This window comes from Podarcis pityusensis (genome assembly GCF_964106645.2).
Source record: "Podarcis pityusensis genome assembly, chromosome: 12".
Classification (NCBI taxonomy): domain Eukaryota; kingdom Metazoa; phylum Chordata; class Lepidosauria; order Squamata; family Lacertidae; genus Podarcis; species Podarcis pityusensis.
The window spans coordinates 29,644,043-29,665,698 of record NC_138037.1 but is presented as its reverse complement, the minus strand read 5'-3'; the positions used below and the strand labels follow the sequence as shown (position 1 = coordinate 29,665,698).

At 40.1% G+C, this 21,656-nt stretch overlaps 1 protein-coding gene across 7 annotated transcripts in view; it reads left to right on the top strand.

Annotated features, from left to right (window-relative positions):
• Positions 1-21,444, top strand: part of ICA1 (islet cell autoantigen 1) — a 62,561-nt gene extending 41,117 nt beyond the window's left edge. For 6 of the 7 annotated variants that reach the window (XM_080974876.1, XM_080974879.1, XM_080974878.1 and 3 more), the window contains exons 9-15: positions 4,276-4,373; positions 6,892-6,941; positions 8,457-8,519; positions 8,714-8,755; positions 14,928-15,200; positions 19,887-19,982; positions 21,160-21,444. In XM_080974876.1, coding sequence (XP_080831002.1) covers positions 4,276-4,373; positions 6,892-6,941; positions 8,457-8,519; positions 8,714-8,755; positions 14,928-15,200; positions 19,887-19,982; positions 21,160-21,281 — 744 coding nt within the window. In that variant the 3' untranslated portion in view covers positions 21,282-21,444. The remainder of the gene's footprint in view (positions 1-4,275; positions 4,374-6,891; positions 6,942-8,456; positions 8,520-8,713; positions 8,756-14,927; positions 15,201-19,886; positions 19,983-21,159) is intronic. The other variant, XM_080974881.1, reaches the window with a different exon arrangement.
• Positions 21,445-21,656: the final 212 nt, after the last annotated feature.

The following is a 21,656-nucleotide window of genomic DNA, read 5'->3' as shown; positions in this document are numbered from 1 at the left end:
ATAACATATTCATTTAACATGTATTTTGTTTTAATTTTTTGCTTGGCATAAATTTCAGAGTTTGGCTTTAGTACTTGTACTGTGTTCATTTTCCTAATCCAGAACGCAGTTATTGTGAGTGTGCTGCTTTCTTTGCAATTTCTTTCCATGTTCCCTTTTGTCTGTATGCTTAGGATTATCATGTAGGCCTTTGGTTAACTTATTCAAAGTTTGAATTCGGCGGCACCTTTTTCTGACCAATTATGTAGTTGTTAATATTGCATAAGCTTTCATTGGTTACAATCCACTTCAGTTGCGAAGATGGAATGACCAGAAGTAGGTCAAGACAGTTAATGGAGTGTTTACCTGCAGTACTCCTCTTTTTTCAAAGGGATGCTAACCATAATTCAGTGGTAGAGTACCTGCTTTGCCTGCAAAAAGGTCACAGGTTCAATCATGTCCATGAAGGCTTGGTGAGACTCCTGTCAGTGTAGACAAGAACTGAGCCAGTCAGGTGGGCCAGTCTGACTCAGTATTAAGGCTGCTTCCTGTGTTCCTACTTGAACTCCTGTTTTGCTACCTCAACTAGCATTTTAGCAACCAGAATCTATGCCCTTGAAAATGGCCCTTCTGAATATTGTTCTAAGGTGTCTAAGAAAACAGAAACATTAAAACTTGTGAATCTATTTCTGGATTTTATGTCCATTCATATGTTTTCTTAAAGATGGTTCCATTTGGGTGATGTTAGATTGATGTAAGAGCACAGGGTTATAGGGTGATATTATTTAGTCCTGAACTATGCTGCTGCTGTTACTGATCTAAGTGGTGTAACTGGTATCTGGGTCAATCAATCAAATACCTTTATTGGCATCACAGTATAAAACATTTCAGGTAACTGGAATAATTAAAAAGACAAGGGTGAAGCTATCAAGGGTTATAAGGTCACACTATGGTTGTGTTCATTTGGATATTCTGCTACACTCAGTGCCTTGGATGGAGACCACAGTGACGCCACTACCCCCAGATATAAGAAAAGCATAGAAATTCCTTAATGAAATATATTCTTTCAAAATCAGTCGGCGATCTTGATCAAGTGACTGTTTCAGATGTGCAAATATACAAAATTAGTAGCTCGCATAAATGTTTCCTACCCTGCTTTTACACACTCATTGTTACTCATTGTCACATAAAAAAAACCTATACCAACTCTCATAAATCATCTGGAGGCAATTTCTTAGTCTCTAAAGGTGACCGGGCCTAGACTATGTATAAATAATTATTGTGTAAAAAATATTCATCTTCTATAAATTGCTTTTTTTGCAAGCTTAAATCAAGGTTCAACTAGGCAATAATGTTCCTTAATAAGTGTTTTGCTGTTGCCTCTTCTGTTAATTCACCTGCTTGAGGAATATATGCATCTCCTGAGCTTCTAATTCATGTAAATATTTATAGAAAAGCTTATTGTGACGGGAGGAAGAAATGAAATTGCCTGTTTGTTAACTAAAAACACTTAAAAATACCAGAGGTAACTTAAGTACAAACAGCTGTTTTTGGATCAGCATTACATTGGCAGGACTTTGCAACGCCTCCACTAGTGAATCACTTTGTTTAGCTTTGGGACCAACACAGGAGCTAATGGAGATAAGACGGAATATTCTCCACTTGGCACCCTGTTTGGAATTAAGAACCTTGTGGTAGATCATCTGAGAATGTGTGAAGAAAATCTGATTGTGCCCCACCTGGTTTATTGTGTGCCCTAGTATTTCAAAAGATGGATAGATAATTTAATTTAAAAAATCTTGTTTTTGCTGTTTGTAACTTGTATTTGCATAAAATAACATTCTTTGTGCATAGTAGGGTGATAACATGTTAGTCAAACATCTTTAAAGTACTATTATCAGACTCATCAAATCATAGAATCACAGACTTGGAAGGGATCTCGAGGGTCCTCTAGTCCAATCCCTTGCAATGCAGGAATCCTGCCCACAGGTGTCTCTGGGTGGGTTCGAACCACCAACATTCCGGTTATCAGCCCGATGCATCACTTTCCCTATCTCAGAATGCAGACCATGCAACAGCAAATAGCATGAAATAGAAAACTTTTTTAAAACAAAAATAATCTTAAGTGGGCAGAACACTGAAAATGTAGCTGTAAACTTATAAGTGGAATGTTCAATCTTTTGGCAGCCTGAAAAATGCATGGTAATAATCAGGTTAGGAGTCTGATTCTCGGAACAGCATTTTATTATATCTTCTATTATAAATCCCACAACTTGCAAAACTACGCAACATGCTTCTTTCTTTTCAAATAGATTAACTTGTGCTAGTCTGTTGCAGCAGTCTTGTGACTCCTTAAAGCAGTGCTTTCCAAACTTTTCATGTTGGTGACACACTTTTTAGACATGCATCATCTGCAACACAGTTTTTCAGTTTTACTAGCAAACCAGAGATTAAACTAACCCCTTATAAGAGATACAGACACTTATCGCGCAACACATGTACACACTGCAGCTGACACGCTAACGTATTGCAACACACAGTTTGGAAAGCTCTGCCTTAAAGACTATGGGAGGAATCCTGCTAGAGCCATTGCACTCATGGAAGAGCTTTTGATCCTGTGAATGCCTCTACTAATGGATGAAAAGGGGAGGCGATTTTTGCCAATTTACCCCTGTAGAATCCAATGTCACAAAAAATGAATCCAGATAGTGGGGGACCCTTCAGAACATCTAGATGTTTCAGAAGGAAGGATGAACTGGCAAACAAAAAACACCCCACCCTCCCCTTTTCTTCCATTAACGGAGACCTCTGCTGGATCAAAAGTGCTTCTTATGAGCACAAGGCCACCAAAGGAATTTCCTGCCTAACAAACTAATTGTGGCATACACTTTAATAAAATTCACTCAGTGGTGGTACTAGAACTGAACAATGCATCATAGCTCCATGGCCCTGATGTCCCCAGGGTGGGGAGATGACTGCAGCCCATCAGCAACAGTTGCCCAAAACATCTTTTCTTCACCTCCTTTCATTCCTTCACACCCACACACCATTTTTTAAAATAGTGGGCATGATGTGGAACAACCCTTCTGAACCACCTTGGTTTCTCAAAGTGCTGAGCCTCTGGGCTCATGAGGGACTGTGAGAATTTAAGGTGATGGGCACAACTGTCTGGAGCTTTGTTCTGCCTTTGGAAAAGGAAAGACATAGGAGTCACTATTGCCACTGTCACATGATCTGAAAGGAGGAGAAAAGGAGAAAACCAAATGGAAGATTGCATGAGCAGGTGGAAAAGAACAAGCCACTGTTGCTTTCTTCAGCTTTATTTCACAAAGGTTGGTGGGTATGCTGGAATTCAACAACCTCCATAAAATGTTTTGAAGAAAGCAACAGCAACCCTCTCTTTCCTTCCTTCCTTCCTTCCTTCCTTCCTTCCTTCCTTCCTTCCTTCCACATGGTAAGCCAGGTCTCTTTATCTCGTACTTAACTAAAGAAGGGAAAATTGGCCAGTTTGTCCGCAAACTCTCTCCAGGAAGGGGACAAATGGGTCCTTTTTTCTTTATTTACAAAGTAAAGAAAGGGGATCTTGTTCCTTGAGCCCCTTCTTTCGCTCACTTATCAGGCGGCAGAAAGGAAGGAGGTTGGAGGAGGAGGGATGTGTGTGAGAGGGAGAGAACATGCACAGTCTGGGAGGTGGGCTCCCATAGAGCATTTTGTCCAGGTTGTCGAGCCCATTTCTTTTCTTCCTCCCCTTTATTTATTAATTTTCCCAAAGATCCCCCAAAATACATGATACCCAAGTGAAAACCATTGATGTTCCTACATAGTAGTCTTCTCATGTGTAGCATAGTTGAATCACAGATGGGAACAAGACAAGAAAAAGCTTGTTGTGGTATTTTACCAATTATTCGTAAGAACCTTGTATATCAAAGCTGCCCTTTGCCTCTGTTGCCTAATATTAACAGTATTTTTTTAATGCATATGAGGCAGGATGGGTCATCTCTGCCTATTTGCCACAGTGTATATTTAGCTTTTCTTTTGAAAATCATCTCTATTACATTTGAATCAAATTTATCGAACTACCTGCCTGTTTTCCATTCTGTTTCCATTAAAGTTATTTTTCATTGAATTTTAATTGCTGGCCTCTTAATGTTTCAGGAGCTCTCATTTTTCCTGTTTAGATAAAAGTAATTTCCATCACTATGAAACTGTTTTAATGCAACTTTGGATAAGTTTTCAGCATTCCTTCTTGTTGTCTTTCTATATTCTTTTTCATACATTGATTGGTGGGTGACCCAGAGCTTACAAGAGCCTGTAAATAAACTAACGGAGAGTGAAGAAAAAGAGGAGGAATTGCGGCTAGAGAACGCCAGATTAGAAGATGAGCAGCAGAATCAGTAAGCCATATGATAAGAATCTGTTGGAAGAAAATAATACTGTGGATGACAATGGGCTTTCAGGTTATTTTTAGCTCTACAGTTAGGAAAATGCATATTTCCCCCCAATCCCAAAGTGTATGAGTATCCCAAAAAGAAGACAGTGGGAAGGAGGTGGAAGCTTCTCTGAGTTTGCCTGGAAATCACCTTCTCATTTTAAAACACAAAAAAACTGGTTGAAGTGAATGGAAGAACCTTTCTACACCCATTCCTTTTTATGATATTTTTGTTCCCCTAGCTGAATCTCTTTCTTATTTTCTTCTTTCCCCTTGTAATATTTTCCCCTGCAGACAACACATTTGAAAAATATTTTGCAGGCATGCAAAATACGCATTGACTTTTGCCTTCCATGCACATGTTTCATGAGTTTTCCTACAGATGCCCTTTTGCATAGGGAAAGTGTTACATTGCATAGATATTAATTACATTACATTAGTCCACCTATCTGCTGTGCCTGGGCTTTGATCCCGAATGCTGCCCCTTTCCCTTTTTTGCTCCTCCTCACTGACAAAGCAATAAGCATCTTAGGTATATCATACAGAAGATATAAGCACATTTCTCTCTATACTTTGCCTCCTCATCACTGCTCCTATTGCATACATGAATTGGAACATATCCATTGCTCACTTTGAGCACTGATTAGCTTTTGTAATCTATACAGGGTTTGGCAAGTGATCCAGTACAGCGGCAAGTACGCTGTAAGAGTATACCCTGAGAACTAAGCCTGGTGGTATTCTAGTTACTGGTGTCAAGAGGCACTATACAGATAGGCTGTATCTTAATCTTTGGTAGTTTGGCTGATGGGGACATGTGAAAAGGAGAAAGAGATGTGATCCTCCTCCTATGGAAACATCCAGAATCAGCAAGGAGGGTATGAGCCTTGCTGTAATCACACGGCCAGCTGTTTAGAATATTCAAGGTTAAGGGAAGGCTAGTTGTTGATTCATTGAAGAGCAGCTTTCAGTGTTTGTCATTAGACCTCATTTCGTTGGCTTTTTAGTTTCTCCAAAATGTTTTTTCTTTGTGGGGGAAATGTTTTTAAGTAGCAGTGTGACATCGATTAGATAATTTTGCTTTGTGTCTTTCTAATTTTGGATATTTAAATGAGGGGTGGGAACCTGTGACCTTCCATATGTTTTTGGACCACAGCTTCCACTGTTCCTGACCTTTCATCACACCGACCTGGGCTGATGGAAGTTGGGAGTCTGACAACATCTGGAGGGAGGGCATCAGATTCTACATTACTGGTTTGGAAGCTTGAGAACACCCACTGCTGAGTCACTTTTCTAGATAGCCATTTTCACTCCACCTGTTGTGTTCCAAGGGAAGCAGGTTAAGACTCTTCTTCACAGTTCATGTAAATGTCTTACTTAACAGTATATGAGGAATTCTGAAAGGCCGCTGTGAAGAAAATTCCCACATGGAGCCTCTTCCTAGATATAGAGACTTCACGTCAGCAAAGCACTTCTAACAGGCATGAGGAACATCAAAAAGAACACATAAATAAGTTGACGGATGTTAACTTCCTTTTCAGCCTGACTGCATAAGTGGCTCAGAAATTCATGTTGTGTTCTTCCTTTTTCTTCTTCCCTGTTCTGTCCTGCTTTGCACCAGAGCTTTATTTCTAAAAGCTTCTGCTACTCGACTTGGCCTGTGGTGTTCTTGCACACCTAAAGACGCAACTGATATGTCCTCAGCTCTGGGCTCATGGTTCAGATAAAATCACAGAGTGACAGCAGGCAGAGTAATAGCAATGATCCCTGCCAAGCCAGTATACGTCAGTTGCCATGTAATCAGTCCTCTTGCTTATTCAGTGGTTCTGCTGGCCCCTCCACACCGTATCGGGGAGAGTAGTTCCTCTTGTCCTCCAGACGGAACATTGAGTATCTTCTGCTCTCTTTAAATCTTTAGAAGAAAACAAAATAAAACAAGTTCTAAATCTCAAAAGCAAGGATAGCCAACATGGCGCCCCCTGGATGTTGTTAGCAGCATCCATTGTTCCTAACCATTGGCTGTGCCTGCTGAGCCTGATTTGGAGTCCAACATCTGGAAGGTACCACACTGACTTCCCTTGCTTGTGAGAGTCTCCAGTGAGACTGCTTTAAAATGCTGTTTTGCATTAGTTAGAAAATGAAGAAGAAGTGAATACGGCTGTAGTGAAATCACCAGGGCAACAAAGAGAGCTAGGGGAGATGGGAAGATTGTAATTTAGACAGGGTCCCCAACTCATTTTGATTCAGTCACTGCACTGACCATTACATTTAGAAGGATTATCCTCCCGTCACTGTACCTTTACTGCCTGAAATACCAACATATTTTTGTTTTCTGAAATCACCTTGGAATTTAAGTGTATCGCGACATGGTCCGTAAAAACTGAAAGGGGGCAGAGACAGTTGTAACTTTTTGCCATTATTTTCCCCAGTAGCATGCTACACCACAGCATAAACTAAGTTCTTGTTTTTTTACCTTCCAATTTAAGGTTGATTTCGTTAGATGAGGACAGTCACACCAAGGAATCAACCAGCTCAGGTATTTCTTTTATTATGCCTTTCAAACGTTGAGCCTGCTTAAAAGTCTCTCATTCATCCTAATAGATGCTATGTGCCAGTTTGTTCCTGCAAACTACTTTAGTGTATATAGCATTGTCTCCGTCAGGGTTTTCTTATCCTAGCTCTAAAAATCCAAAGCACATGAAATCAATTAAGAGCAGAGATCTAAGAATAGAGATTTTATTTAACAACTCTAAAGGCACCTTGGAAAATAAATATCATGGAGTGTAGGCCTCCATATCCTTCTACTTGCTGCCATAACTTTGAGTGACCTCCAGCCTGTTCTCTATAACACAGCACTCACTGTGCTAGAGCTATTGCCTGTATTGTGGTACCATCACACCTCACCTCTTTCCAGAAAAAAATAGATTGGGGCCACTGCTAAATTAGATGCATTGCTCTGCTGTGCTTCTCCAAACACACCAGACTTTTTTACCTTCCCTGCGTCCCCTGCATGCTTTTTGTGTGGTGGAGCTGGGCTTGGTTGAGGTTTTAACTTGTTCCAGGTGAGGGCCTAAGAGCAAAGTTACCAAACATTGTCAAAAGTATTTTAATTCAGATGGATTTATGGATAATTAACTGGAGCAAAAACATAATCTATTTCTAATTGTAGGCAGCCTGGCGGGGGGGGGGGGGAATCTGCATTTTTGAAATAATTTCCAATTACCTAACCTGGAACAGATGCACCTCACTATCAAAATCACACTGCAGCTGCAGATTGAGGGGAGACTTTGACATCATCAAATATACTTTGAAGAGCAAAATGGGATTTTATCTGTAGGTAACAGAAGTAGGAACCCAACCCTTTCTCTGTTATTGGCAGTATGTTCTTAATTGCACAACATTCTGTCTTGTGCTGGTGATTAGCTTAGCTGGGAGGATGGCCAAATAAGGAAGATTAGAATGCTGATATTTATCACTTCCTTAAATGATTAAACTTGGTAAATGGTCGACCATATTTGGAACTGATTCAGTGGCCTTTCCTAAAGTGGCACCCATTAGGTACACTAGACCTAGATCATGGTGTTTTTGTGAAACGAGTTTTGCTTTGGAAAGACATTGTGTAATATTCAGTGGTAGTCATGCTCAGAGTTGACCCATTGAAATGAATGAACTCAGGCTACTTAAGTCAACTGATTTCAATGGGTTCATTCTAAGCATAACTACTGTTTAATACAACCTACTGAATTAAAGGAGACCCTTTAAGAACCACAAATAGTTTTTGTGAGTGCCCAGTAGTAGGCTACAAAGTACTGAAAAGAGAGAGAGAGTGTGCGTGTGTAAGAGAGTATAAATATATAGAATGTGTGTGTGTGTGGTTCTGGAGACTTTTAAGACACCACCGGTAAATAATTTATCTGGGATAGTTTCAGGTTAAATGTGAAATCCTAACTGCAAGTTAACAGTGCAAAGAGTGTCATACTAGAAAACCTTTGAAGCACATTCCATGTTTAAAGCACTTTAGGTTCTGACCTAGAAAATATTTTGGTTACAGCAGAAGAAACTAAGGACATCCTGAGTACTTTTGGGGAGAGCTTCAACCACAGAGAGAATTCAGGTATGTCTCCTAGACATGCAGTGCAGCCCTATACATGCCTGCTCAGAAGTAAGTTGCATTGAGTTCAGTGGGACTTACTGACAGACAAGTTGCATATGATTGCTGCCTAAAGAAAATGGTATAACTGCAAGTATGAAATGTACATATAAGAGCCTACAGCTCAATAACTTTCCCTTATGTTTTGCCATTTTTAGGAGCCATAGATGACTTATTAGACTTGAAACCTGAGGAAAATGGTATGTAATCTTTTTGTCTGACTGTTTTATCAATTCTGCAAAGGGGCACCAAACATAGTATTTTCTTCTTTTTCTTTGGCGATCACTCGTAGCCGAGTAAGATTGTCTTCCATAAACATGGTCTTAACAGTGAGTCCGTAAGTGACTATGGAGGCCAATTCTGGATCCACACATCCTTCCACAGTGGGGACATAAGTTTCCGGACGAGAGTTCATTACGGTGCGGGTTTGCCAAGCGTGCCTTCCTCTTAGCACATTTCTCCCTTTCGGCCTGAGTTCAAGCGTCTTCAAAGTCCATGACACCTTTGGTAGAGGCTGGTCTCCAATTGGATAATTTAATCTTTTAAACAATTGCATTATTTAATCTTTACTAATATAAAAGCTAGCTATGTCTCGATGTGATCATCCACTTTGGGCGCTTAAGGGTTGTAGAAGAACATTCACCTCAATTTGTGAACCTTTTAGTATGATATTGATGTAGAAAAGTATCTCCTTCTGAACTGATAGTGATAGTAATAGTAATCGTGTCTGTCAGTTTCCTTGACTTGAAATGCTGTTGTAAGCAACAATTATTCTTCCACTGAATTTTTCAGCCAGGCAAAATTTGCCAGCTATGCTTCAGTGGTCCATAGCAACTGTGTTTTTGGGGGGGACAGGTGTGTGCGCCATAGTACATTCATCCTGGCAATAATTCTATGGGTGGTATTCAGCTAGGTTTTACTCAGAGTAAAAAGTAACATGACTAAATCCATTAATTTCAACAGGTTTGCTCTGAGTAAAACATACCTCTTCTTGTACCTATCCCTCCCCCCTTCTTTCTTTTTTTTTTGCCTCTGAAGCTAGATTCCCACATTTGGTTGAGGCATGCTGAAGTTATCACATCACTTCTGATTCTGATTGTTTCAGCACAACTCCCACACATGGGGGTGGCTAGTATTTACTGTGTAAGGGAACCTATTAGCTCACAAGTTTTTCCCAGCAGTAGCTGCCTTTACACAGATACTTATTCATTAAAAAAACCCCACTGTGTGTAATGTATGAAGCAGAACCATCTTGTATTGACACTTGCAACCACATTAGAAGTGACTGTGAATTAAGCTTGGCTTGGCTAACCACTAAAGTGCTAAACATACAGCAATCTCATAGTATGCCACATGAAGGAGTAAATCTATATCAATGGAAGGTAAAAAGCAGACTGTGTTCTGTAGAATTTTCTTTCTTCAATACTGTGATGGCAAAGGACAGTTTATGAAAAGAAGGGATAGATTTACTGTTGGAAAAAGGAAGCGGCAAGGAAATGCTGAACACAAGGCAAAGAACAAAAGGGAAGAGAAGGGAGAAGTAACAGCAGTGCAAATAGTTTATTGATAAAAGTCATGTTGGCCCTTCTTTAATAAGAACTCTGTTCTTAGTGAGTACATAGCTACAGTTTTTAGAACACAGAGAAATTGTTTATGTCTATTATACATGACTTATTTGTGAAATACCAGCAGTATATGATGACTGCATCAAATAGCCTTGTTCTTTGCTATAATTCTGTTAGATTTTTTAGTAATAATAATAATCACTATCATTATTATCTATCATCATTATTATTTGCTATTGTGGTAGATGTAATTTCTAGCATAGCAGAGGAATGGTGAAATGTTACTATTAAAACCATGTCTTCAATATATGTTGTAACTTCATGATTCCCTGCTAGATCTGGAAATTCCAGGAAGCAAAACAGGCTCTCTCAAACACATTAAAACATTATGTAATATATCAGGGCAGAGAAGTCAAAATAAAGAGGAGTCTTACAACATAAGATGTGCCTTACACCAAGGAGACAAGAGTTGCAGTGTTTTATGTCACATTTATCAAGAATGTTTTGCCACATCTAGACCAATAAGAGAGTCTTTTGGCACAATTGCTTTTCATTTGAGCCACATGGGTCAGTTGTGGCTTGTGAAGTGAAACATCAGTGATGTCACCCACTTGTAACATGAGCTTTACCATGACTGAAGACTGCTTATATTTCCTGTATTGTGACTTTCTGGCTGTAGTGAACTGCTAACCACAAATCCTGTTTTCTTTGAGAGAGAGGAGGGTGGTTCTAATTTTTTTAATACCTAATTAATTCCAAATTTGGTATGCTAGGATGCAACTTTTGACTGCCATCTTTGATGCAGCTGGAAACTCACACTGGATTATACCAAAATAAAAAAATCCTTCCAGTAGCACCTTTAAGACCAACTAAGTTAGTTCTTGGTATGAGCTTTCGTGTGCAAGCACACTTCTTCAGATACACCAACACGGCTATGCAGACCAACACGGCTACCTATCTGTAACTGGATTATACCAGTGTAATTGACTACTTATAATATTGGCCTTTCTTGACAAGTAAGTGTGTAACTGCAAAGAGGATTGAAGATGTAAACAGAACATTCAGCCCTCAAAATTGTCAGCCATCGTGCAGGTTAAAGCTGCTGTTTTCTTTCATCCAAGTTGGTTTTATTCATGGTGTGTAGGTGTTTTTTTATTCTCCCAAGTGGTGTTGACTCATAGGCATTTTTTAAAGTCAACTCTGTCCCCTAACTTCTCCTCTTTTCACGCCTCCAATAACTTCACTCTATGTGTTTGAAAGAAGACTCAGTCACTTTTGAGTAAGACCTACTTAATGTATAGATGAAAGATTCTTTCATCTATACATTTCTAATATGCCCAACTCATTACAAGAAAGTATTTATCTTTGCTGTGTTATGTGTGGATAATTTAACTGCAGAGAAGGTTACTTGGCCAGCTGAGGCTTTTATTAGAGAAAGCTGCCTATTGTACATGCTACCACTTACTTTAGGTAACCTACTGAGCTCCACAGTGATGAAGCAATGACAGGAAGATTTCAAATGACAGGAAGATTTCAAAAAACACCTAGCATCATACACATTGCTGCAGTTTTGGAGCAAAGCTTCAAGCACTTTCATGCCTATTTGGAGACACTAGCCTTTTCTGCCATGGTTCCCTCCAGATGTTTTCAACTACAGCTTCATCATTGACTAAGCTGGGTGGGGTTGATGGGAATTGCTGTCCAAAAGATCTGATGGGTACCAGGTTGCCTCCAACAGCAATGTTTTGGGAGTTTTGATCATCTGCTGTCCCATCACACCTCCCAAATAAACTCTTCTTTTCAAAAGTCAATTTCTGGAGAAGACGAAAAGCAGCAATGCCAGATAAAGGACCTACTGGGGCCTCAGGTAGTTGCACTGAAATGAAAAGCATGTACAGTTCCAAAGCTCACATTCTGAAAGAGATCATGTTTGAGGAAAAATGGAGAAGTATGTTGCTGGTTATACTAAATTCAGTTTCTAATGAGGTCAGTGTTCAGTCTTCAAATTCACTGTAGAAAAATGTTCCAATAGTAGATGGAATTCATTCTCTGAAATAATTCAGCTGTGACAGCCCCCTGGAGTATGCTTCCTTATGAGTAGGTTGAAATGAAGTTGGCCAGACTGGCATTGCCAACTGTTGTGAACCCGAAGTTGTGGCAAGGATGGCATCAGACAAATTCTAGCATCAAACACATTTTTATTCTCCCAGGCACTTGGACAGCTTGGGCTTTTGGCAGCAACTGATGCTCACCTTGTACGATAATTTGTGTTGTTTTTGATGATCCTTTCTCCCCCCCTCCCCCCTTTTGGATGACCTTTTTTTACGCATATCATATTTGTATTGACTTATTAAATTTATTGTGGATTGTGTATTTTTATTATTGCAAATTGTTTTGGAACACCCCTGGGATGTGTGAATAAATATTGATAGATTTAAAAGCATTTCTGAACTGCTTAATATGTAAACAAACTGTACAGAAATATAAAAATTTAAAATGTAATAAAAACAGTAAAAAGGGATTATAATAACTAGGGGAAATATATTATGAAAACAGATAAAAGCAGGAATACAGTAATAACAGGGTGTATTCTTTTGGTCAGGGAAAGCTTGGGCAAAAATAATACATCTTTGCAAGATGTCTGAAGCAAAGGATGGATAATGCTTCACGTATGGCAGAGGAAAATGCATTCTGGAATGCAGGGGCAATGGCAGAAAGGGGCCCTTTGCTGAGTTACCACCCTGTTATATTCTGAATAAACTTTCCCCAGATGTTCTACAGATCTTGCAGGTCTTTACAGGGACAGGAGGTCTTACGGGTAACCTTGTTGTTCATTGTCTACTATATTTCTTGCCCACCCTTCATCATAATGTCCCAGGGTGGATTAACATCTGAATATAACTGATACAATACAGTGGTACCTCCAGGTTACAGACTCCGCTAACCCAGAAATATTACCTTGGGTTAAGAACTTTGCTTCAGAATGAGAACAGAAATCGTGCAGTGGCAGCAGGAGGCCCCATTAGCTAAAGTGGTGCCTCAGGTTAAGAACAGTTTCAGGTTAAGAACAGACCTCCAGAACGAATTAAGTTCTTAACCCGAGGTACCACTGTACAATCAAACAAGTTAAAACTAAACCATCAGTCCAGAACAGAGTAGATGTCTTGGTAAAGGTGGTCAGGGTTATTTCTGCCACACAGTTCTTCCCACAAACATGCTCTCTAGGGAAGGGGAAGAAACATTGTGGCTGGACAGATTCTCAGGGTAGAATCACATGTCCATTTCCCATGGAGGTGCTATTTTAAAACTTCCCATATGGTGAGGCTCGCTTTTGAAAGCTGGTCCGTATTTCAAAGAGGCTAGGGGAACATGGTAATGGAGAGCTCTGAAGTTTCCACCATTCTTTCCATTGTCTCCTTGAGAGGGAGGTGGAAAGTAAAACGATAGGCTAGCAGTAGGCTTTAGTGACTCATTTGCTGGTTCATTGAGTTTTCCTAAGACCATAAGAAGAGCCCTGTGGGATAAAACCAAAACTTAAGCTAGTCTAGCATGCTTTCTCCTACCGTGGCCAACGGGATGCCTATGGAATCCCATAACCAGGAAATGAACACAAGAGCTCCCTTCCCCTTCAACAGTAACTGAAATTCAGAGGTCTACTACCTGTAGCTGTCATGACAAGCAGCCCCTGATAGCTTTATCCTGCATAATTTTCTCTAATTCCCTTTTAATGCTGTCCAAGCTGGTGGCCATCACCACAAATTGCGGTAGCAAATTCTATAGCTGACTTTGCCATTTCTGAAGAAGTATTATTATTACCTAGAATTTTCTACATGCTAAAATTTAACTCCTTTTGCCCAACAGTGGTTGATTGGACACTGTTTGTTATCCCTGAGCATCCATTCTTGCCCCTCCAGTGCATGGGCACATAATCAATGTACAGTACAATGAATCACTGTATCTCTTTGCCTTCCACACTGGTAAAGCAGCCAAGTCATATTCCCTTCCTGTTTACTTGTCATCTGGAAGACGGGGCATTCTATGCTTCTTCATTATGTATTTCCTTCATTTTTCATCTTGTAGACATCTGAGCCAGCATAAGGTCAACCCCATTCAGCAAAATTCCTGGTTGGAATGCTTTGCTCAGTAGGAATAGTGTAACTGTAAAGTAAGCTCTTCCTTTTCTAGGTAATCCATCATGAACCTTCTGTTTCTTGTCCATATTAAATCACATTTCTTTTAAAACAAGGATAAGGACTTCTGCAGGAAAGGGGTTTTTCATCATTTTGGATCATTGGTCAAAGTAGTTCTTTTGTTGAAATATCTGGTTTTTATCTGGAAAAGTGGGGGTGTACGCCACTGGAGGTGTCTGCATTTTAAATAACTGTCAAAACATGAGTTATTGCATGAACTATGGCATCTAGAGAGGTTAAACTGAGAGGTGAGAAATCATAAATGTCCAGACTGAATTCCAGAATGTGAGGAATGAGAGGTGCAGTTGGAAGATCATCTAGTTTAGGTGCTCCCCATAAAATTATTTAACTATGCCTCAGTCTCTAGGGCCTATACCAGATCTCTTAGCTAATCCCTTATTGTCTACTCTGAAGCCTAAGAATTTCAAGCAAAGGTCTATCCTGTTCCTTTTAACTGGGACTTCTAGAGATTGAACCTGGAACCTTCTGCATGCACCGTGGAGCTATAGTTCCTTCACTACTGGTAGATCTGAATGGGCATTCCTTAAGTATCTTCCTCAACCCTTACTTGTGTTTTTTCTGATTTCTTTCTGCTTTGGTACTCCTGCTTCTCCCAGCAGCATCAATGGACCCGCTTGCAAATTCTTTGGAGACTGAGGCTACTGATAAGGATGATATGGTATTACTGAACGAGATTCTCAATGCGTCTTCTTTGGACGACGGCGAATTCAGCAGAGAGTGGACAGCTGTATTTGGAGAGGACCCACTTGCTGACATGCCCACAAGCTCTTCCGCAGGAGAAATGGAGAACAATAAGTCATCAGCGTCAGGCTTCCTTCCTTCTCAGCTTTTAGACCAAAACATGAATGACTTGCAGTCCTCCCTTCAAGGTAGGTTTATTTTAGGCTGATTAGCAAACAGATGGGCTCAGTCCACCAACCTGATGCCGAGCGCTGTGCCATGCATGAATGCATGTGAACTAAGACACATACTTACTTGGGAGGATATAGCCATAACCACTAAACCAGAGCTTTCCAAACTTTATGTTGGTGACACACTTTTTAAACATGCATCATTTTGCGAAGCAGTAATTTCCCCCCCAGCCCCGGGAGGAGCGTGGGGAGCGATTGCATGACACACCTGCATACTGCAGCCAACACACTAACGTGTCGCAACACACAATTTGAAAAGCTCTTCACTAAACCGTAGGATAGTGTTATGTGCGTGAACCTTGGGCTTAAGTGCTCTCTCCCTCTCCCTTTACAACCATGAGGAGATAATTAATTAATTTATTATTATTATTTAATTTTGTATACTACCTTATACTTGATCAAATAACTGGTCCGTCGAACTCAGTATTGTCTCTAGTACTGACAGTAGTTTCAGACGGGTTTCTCCCAGCCCTACCGACAGATGCCAGGGATTGAACCAGGGGCAATTTGCATGCAAAGCATGGAATTTTAACCTAACCAGTTGGTTGTTTTGTCCAAATTGGGACAAACTGTGGTTAGGATAAACAGTGGTTTGTCAGAACAAGCCAGGATCAAGCCATGGCTTCTGATCCTGGCTTCTTTGGATAAGCATAGGGAAACTTAACTGTAGTTCCCAGTTCAGACAAAACAACAAATTGCAGTTAGTTTAAAATGGAAATGAATGTTTACAATCTCCATGCAGACAGGAGGGAAGTAGGCTTGTTCACATAAAGCTGAACTAGGTCTTAGCCAACATTACATCTGAATCAGGTCTCTTCTCTCAGTCACGCTAACACTCTCCCATGAGGTTTGTAGGTGTGCCTTCCAGGAAATAGCTCCTTCCCTTGGGTTACTCACACTAAGCCCATTTATGCATTTTCCTCTCCCTATTTTTACCCTGCCTTAAGTATCAGTTGGCTACTCTGGTGCTGTAAAATAGATGCATCTGCACAACAGGCTCAGAATGAAAGTGCTTTGTTAGTTTGCAGCTCTTGTTGCTTCAGTGCTCCGTGCACAGCAGACCAGCCTCCTTGCTGCCAATATTCTATGTTAATCTCTCTGCTGTTTCTTGGGCAGATGGTGGTTGTGGGAGGGAGGCGTAGAGGGTGAAAGGAAAAAATTGTCTCATTATTTTTAGAGTGAAGGGATGACGTGTGTGAAGGGTTCTTAACTCCTCCAGGGTGTTAACGTGGGCTGGTTTGCTTGTCATTTGTTGATGGGAAAATTATTCCTCTGACATTCCTCAGGTAGAAGAAAATAGTAGAGCCTGGAGTAGCAATAAAAAAAGCTGTTGTTAAAGGGACCTTGTCAAGACTGGCATGCCTAAAATAGGAGCGTGTCATCAGTGAGGCTTCAGTGGCTTCAATCCAAGCACTTTGGCTTAATAGGCCTGTGGACAGGGGCATATCTGGCCTCTTTGTCTAGCGTAGTGCAGATGCTTAATGGAATTGAAGTACTCAGATTTTTAAGGTGATATGGCGTAGGAAAGTCACTAAGAGGCAAACCAGACACAGTGGGGCAGATCTGCGAACAGGATCTCCTATGATTGTTGGTAGCTGCTTTTTTAATTACAAACTATCACCAAGGGTAGGGAGGGCAATTAAATTTAAAAGCAGCCAGTGAGTGGGAGAGATGTGTGATACCTGCATATTGTTGTGGCAAATAGCTGCTTTTGGATCAGTGTGATTTAAATCGGGAAATGGCACAGATGGGGAATGGTTAGACCTTTCTCCCCCAGCACTGTGGCCCCAGTGTAGATCAGCTACTTTTAAATGAAAACTATCGTTCACAAATCTTCCGCATTGCATACGGTTTGGTGCTAAAAGACTGAATAGTGAGCCAGGAGGTCTCTAGTTTGAATCTTGCTTTTGCCCTGAATTGAAGGCTGCTGTATCCCACCCCACCACACCCAGTTTGGACTACGGGCCTGTTCTCTTCCCAACTCTTTCGAACCTGCAGTCTTGTACATTTGTTGTTACGCAGTTGAGGCTGCAACACAGTCACAGATCACTTAAAGGAACGGCTGGTGGGGAAATGTATTATTTACGACATTTGCAGAACACTTTCTTTTTTGCCAAATGCAATTATGTCATTCCTTTTCTAAGAAACCCATAGTGCAGGCTGGGACCCCAGGCTGAAAGAGCATGACTTCCCCAAGGCCAATGAGAGAGATCAGGGTGGAGCAAGGGCTGGGGTTCATGTCTCCTTGGTTCACTGCCAACACACTTCACTTCAGAAAGAACACAACTGTTTGCAATGCTATTATCTATGGCATCCAGCACAATATGGAGAGAGGTTGTTTTCCTTCTAAGTTAACCAGTAAAAGCTATGCCCTGTTAAATAATTGAAGGTGTATTATAAATGCAAGTAACCTCTCATTTTGCATGGCTGAGGAGCCAACCGTGGCAACTATTTTTCAGAATTTCCATTCCTAGTAATGTAAGTGGTTTTCTTCCAAAGTACACAGGCTTTGCTTGTTAATTGAAAATGTCTCTTTGCTAGGATTATTTTTCAGAGATCTGTTTAGCGTATGACTGGCAGAAAACAAGTCTTCTTCAACTGCAAATTACTGCCTTATTCCACAATGCCTGTTAAGTAAACTAGAGAACTTACTGTTGTGTGATCAAAGCAGTTATGTACAGGTTGCTAGCTTTGTGTCTCAGTTTCCCATCTAGCTATTAATTATCTTTGATGGCATCATATGTTAATAGAGCAGATGTTTTTGCTTGTATAAGGTTCCAGGTAAAATCCCAAGCATTTACAAATAATAAAATACCTTGGAGCAAACAATGCTATACAAAAGCATCCTGGCAGACTGAAAAAACCTTCTGCTAAGTCAGGTTCCTAACTGTGTTCACGTTGTTAGTTATTGCTGATCAATTAAATTGATTATCTGTTTTTTAAAAAATAATAATGGAGGTGTCCTAAGAGTGTTAGACTTCTTCCATCTCATTTACTTTAGTGGGATTAAATCATCTTAAAGCTGGTTTCAGATGTAATAAAAAACTACGATTACGCTAACACCACAGTTGAAGATCCCAGTGTTCAGTGTTACATCTGAACCAGATCAGTTTGTGGGGAAGCTCAAGTTCAGACATTGAAACAAACCATGGTTTACCCAAGTACTCTGTGGTTTTGTGTTGCCTCTGAATTCATCCTGTGCACAACATTTCAGCAATTTATCAACTAAGCATGCCTGTTAATCCCCATTGACCAGCAAGGATGCAGGCATCATACAGGCATGCTTCACTTCAGATGTGGGTTAAGAATATATGGAACACTTTACATCCACTGGAAATTGTCTTAATTATATTTTCCTGTCCGCTTAGTCTTTTATCCAGTAAATACAGCCTTTGTCTTTTAGTCTGTTTTGTCTGCCTTTAAAACCGTATTGTTACTGCACCCATTTATTCCCAGTCTTCACTTGGTCCTCCAGGCACTATTGTACTGCAAGAAACTGTTATTGTTGAAGGGCTCCCTTTGCAGGTGAAAGAAGGCAAAAAGAACAAATGATCTGAGTGTGTTTCAGTCAGTCCACTGATTATGTCACTGCCTCCTCTGGCTACTTTTCTAACTGCAAAGACTGCTTTAACAAAAAGGCAATCCCTTTCTCCACTCCTACCTGTATTTCATTTTGATAATAATAATTATAGGAATCATTTTTAATTTATGTGTACAGGAGCTTTTTTCTGTGGCTGAACAATCTAGCTGTTGCTTCCATTTTTAAATTTAATTGAGGTCAAGATAATGACTGCTTGCTTCACCTTTTCCACATTTGTACAGTTGCTGGCAGAAGAGTAGGAGGTTTGGTTTCCTTAATGTCTCACTGATAATCTTGCGTCTAGTCATATCATGAGCTGCTCTTTGAGCAGCCAGCTAGTAAGCACCAATATTTTTTCCCCAAAGGCCAATTTCCCCTGTAAACTTTGCTTGTATTAGCAATGGAGAACACTACTTTGTAACATTATTCAAAAGTTTTTCCTAACCACCCTTTTGGACCAAACTTACAGACCCATAGGGCACGTGTCAGGCACCTGAACTGCTAGCAGATCTATTACAGAAGGGCTGGAGCCTGTTTGTTGTGGGAGCCTTTTCCAGACTGTAGGCTGGATTGACTCCTGTTCACTATTTGAAACGGCAGTCTGAAGGTCCCCACTCCCAGTCAGCAGATAGATCTGCTCATGAGCTCTGCTAACAACTTCAAAAATATCAGTTGTCAAAACAAGCTGTACTGTTAGTTTCAGTAGATGAATGGATTTGATGGAGCACTCAAGACAGTTAAAGTGAATGCGGGGAAAAAAAAAAAGACTCAAATACAACCCTGTTGCAGTAACCGGTAAGGAAATGAGAGTTGTTTAATTTCTATCCCAAAGTACACAAGAAGAATTTACAACAGGATTAAAGTAACATAATACAAAGTACAAAATGTAAAGACCTACATAAAGCAACGAAGCCAGAGCTGTAAAGCAACAGATCAGGACAGGATTTTTAGAAATTGTTTTTAACAGAAGAGTTTCAAGCTTCAATTATTACTGTTGTGAGCAGTGTGAGCTCGTTAAGTAATTATAGCTGATTGACAGAAATGCAACTGTTATTGAATTTTAGGTTGGGCAGCCAGCAGCATTAGCCCTACGCCTGTCCCACAGACCGCCCAGAAATCGAACAGCGTGAACACGACCATCAACAAGACACCTATGAAAGGTGACAAACACGTTACTCTTTGATTGTGTGCGCACCAACACAGCAATACAAAGCTTAGAGTTTTCCAGGTGTTCGGTTTTGTGTGTGTGTGTGTGTGTGTGTGTGTGGTCTTGCAACTACATAAAATGGCTTCCTTTCAGGAATTGTCTTCTAATTATGCTCTAATTGGCAAGTTATTTAAGTAATCGGCACTTGACTATCAATGCTTGCTTGTTGGTTGACGTTAAAATGTTGCCAAGACCTGAGTGGAGATGTCCTGTTTCAGCGCCGAAAACTCCACTGGGTCATCACTTGGTCACGCTCTGTGTTGACAAAATCCCTTTCTAGAGACGCTCTAGGAACTCAAGTACTCCTGGCTGCAGGCAGAATGGACCCTTAGGGCCCTCCCAGTGTTGGGTCTTTGGTGATCTCCCTTTCCATTTTTGCACAACCTCCAAAAGGCTCATCCAAGTGAAGATGATTTCATTAAAATACTATGAAGTGGTTGGGAATGGAGAAACCATGAGCCAATCCACCAATTGAGGGAGTTTGTGGGCTACCCTCCTCTTCTCCCGATGTCCCTGTGCTTAGGAGCCAGGGAAGTAGCTAATTGCTAAAAAGGCCTTCTCTGTGATGGCACCTAAATTATCAAACTTCGTCTTCAAATGTGTTTTCTGAGCAACATCATTGTTATCTTTCAAGAAAAACCCATCCCAATCTCTTGTTTGTGTTGTTAATGATGTTTTAATGGCAGTTTCTTTTTTACTGCTGTTATGTGATATCTTCGTTTTTACCTGCCAGTTATGCTGCTTTAGTTTCCATTATATTTTACTGCAATATATTGGGTTTTTTCCTATTGTAGTCAACTTTAAGGGCAGTGTGTGTGTGTGTGTGTTGCAAATTATATAAATAAATAATAGAGAACTGTAAACCGCTTTGAGATTTTTCTAAAAAATGTAAGAAAAATATAGAAATGAAATAATAATAACTGCAAAATATTTAAATTTTCTGTCAAAAGCAATAGATGAATATGGGTTCTGTCAGGCATATATTACATATTTTCATCAGTAGTGCATTCTAAATCCATACCATGTTTGCTTATGTCAGCATTAGTATATTTTTTTAAAAAAACAACAACTGTCAAGCAAAAATCTTAACTTCTTGGGGATTGTTTGTCTTTTTTTTTTCCTTTTTGCAGAAGCTGCAAGTTCCTCTAAAGATCTAACAGCTTGGTTTAGCCTCTTTGCTGATCTGGACCCCTTGTCCAACCCAGATGCAGTTGGGAAAACAGATAAAGAACACGAATTGCTCAATGCATGAGTTGTCTGCCTGTGGTAACTCTCACTTCACCATTCAAAAATGCATTTATTGGGGCTTTAGAAGAGTTTAAAACCAGATCAGTTTACTGTTGTACGACTTACTTCTCACTTCTGTGCCATTCTAATAAAATCAAGGGATTGACCTAACCCCTTTCTATAGGTAACAGTTATTTGCTCTTGTTTTGTACAAAGAGTTTGCAACTTCTTTTTTTGTATGTGAATGTACCAAACGAAGTTTTGATTTAGAGAAGACTACTGAATAGATTAGTGTACTTGCTGTAACTTGGCTCTTGGCAGGCAGAGTGCCACAGCTAACTCAAGAGTGAAATATAAATAATAAACCTATTTTTTATATCTTTTTCTTTGTGTAAATCAA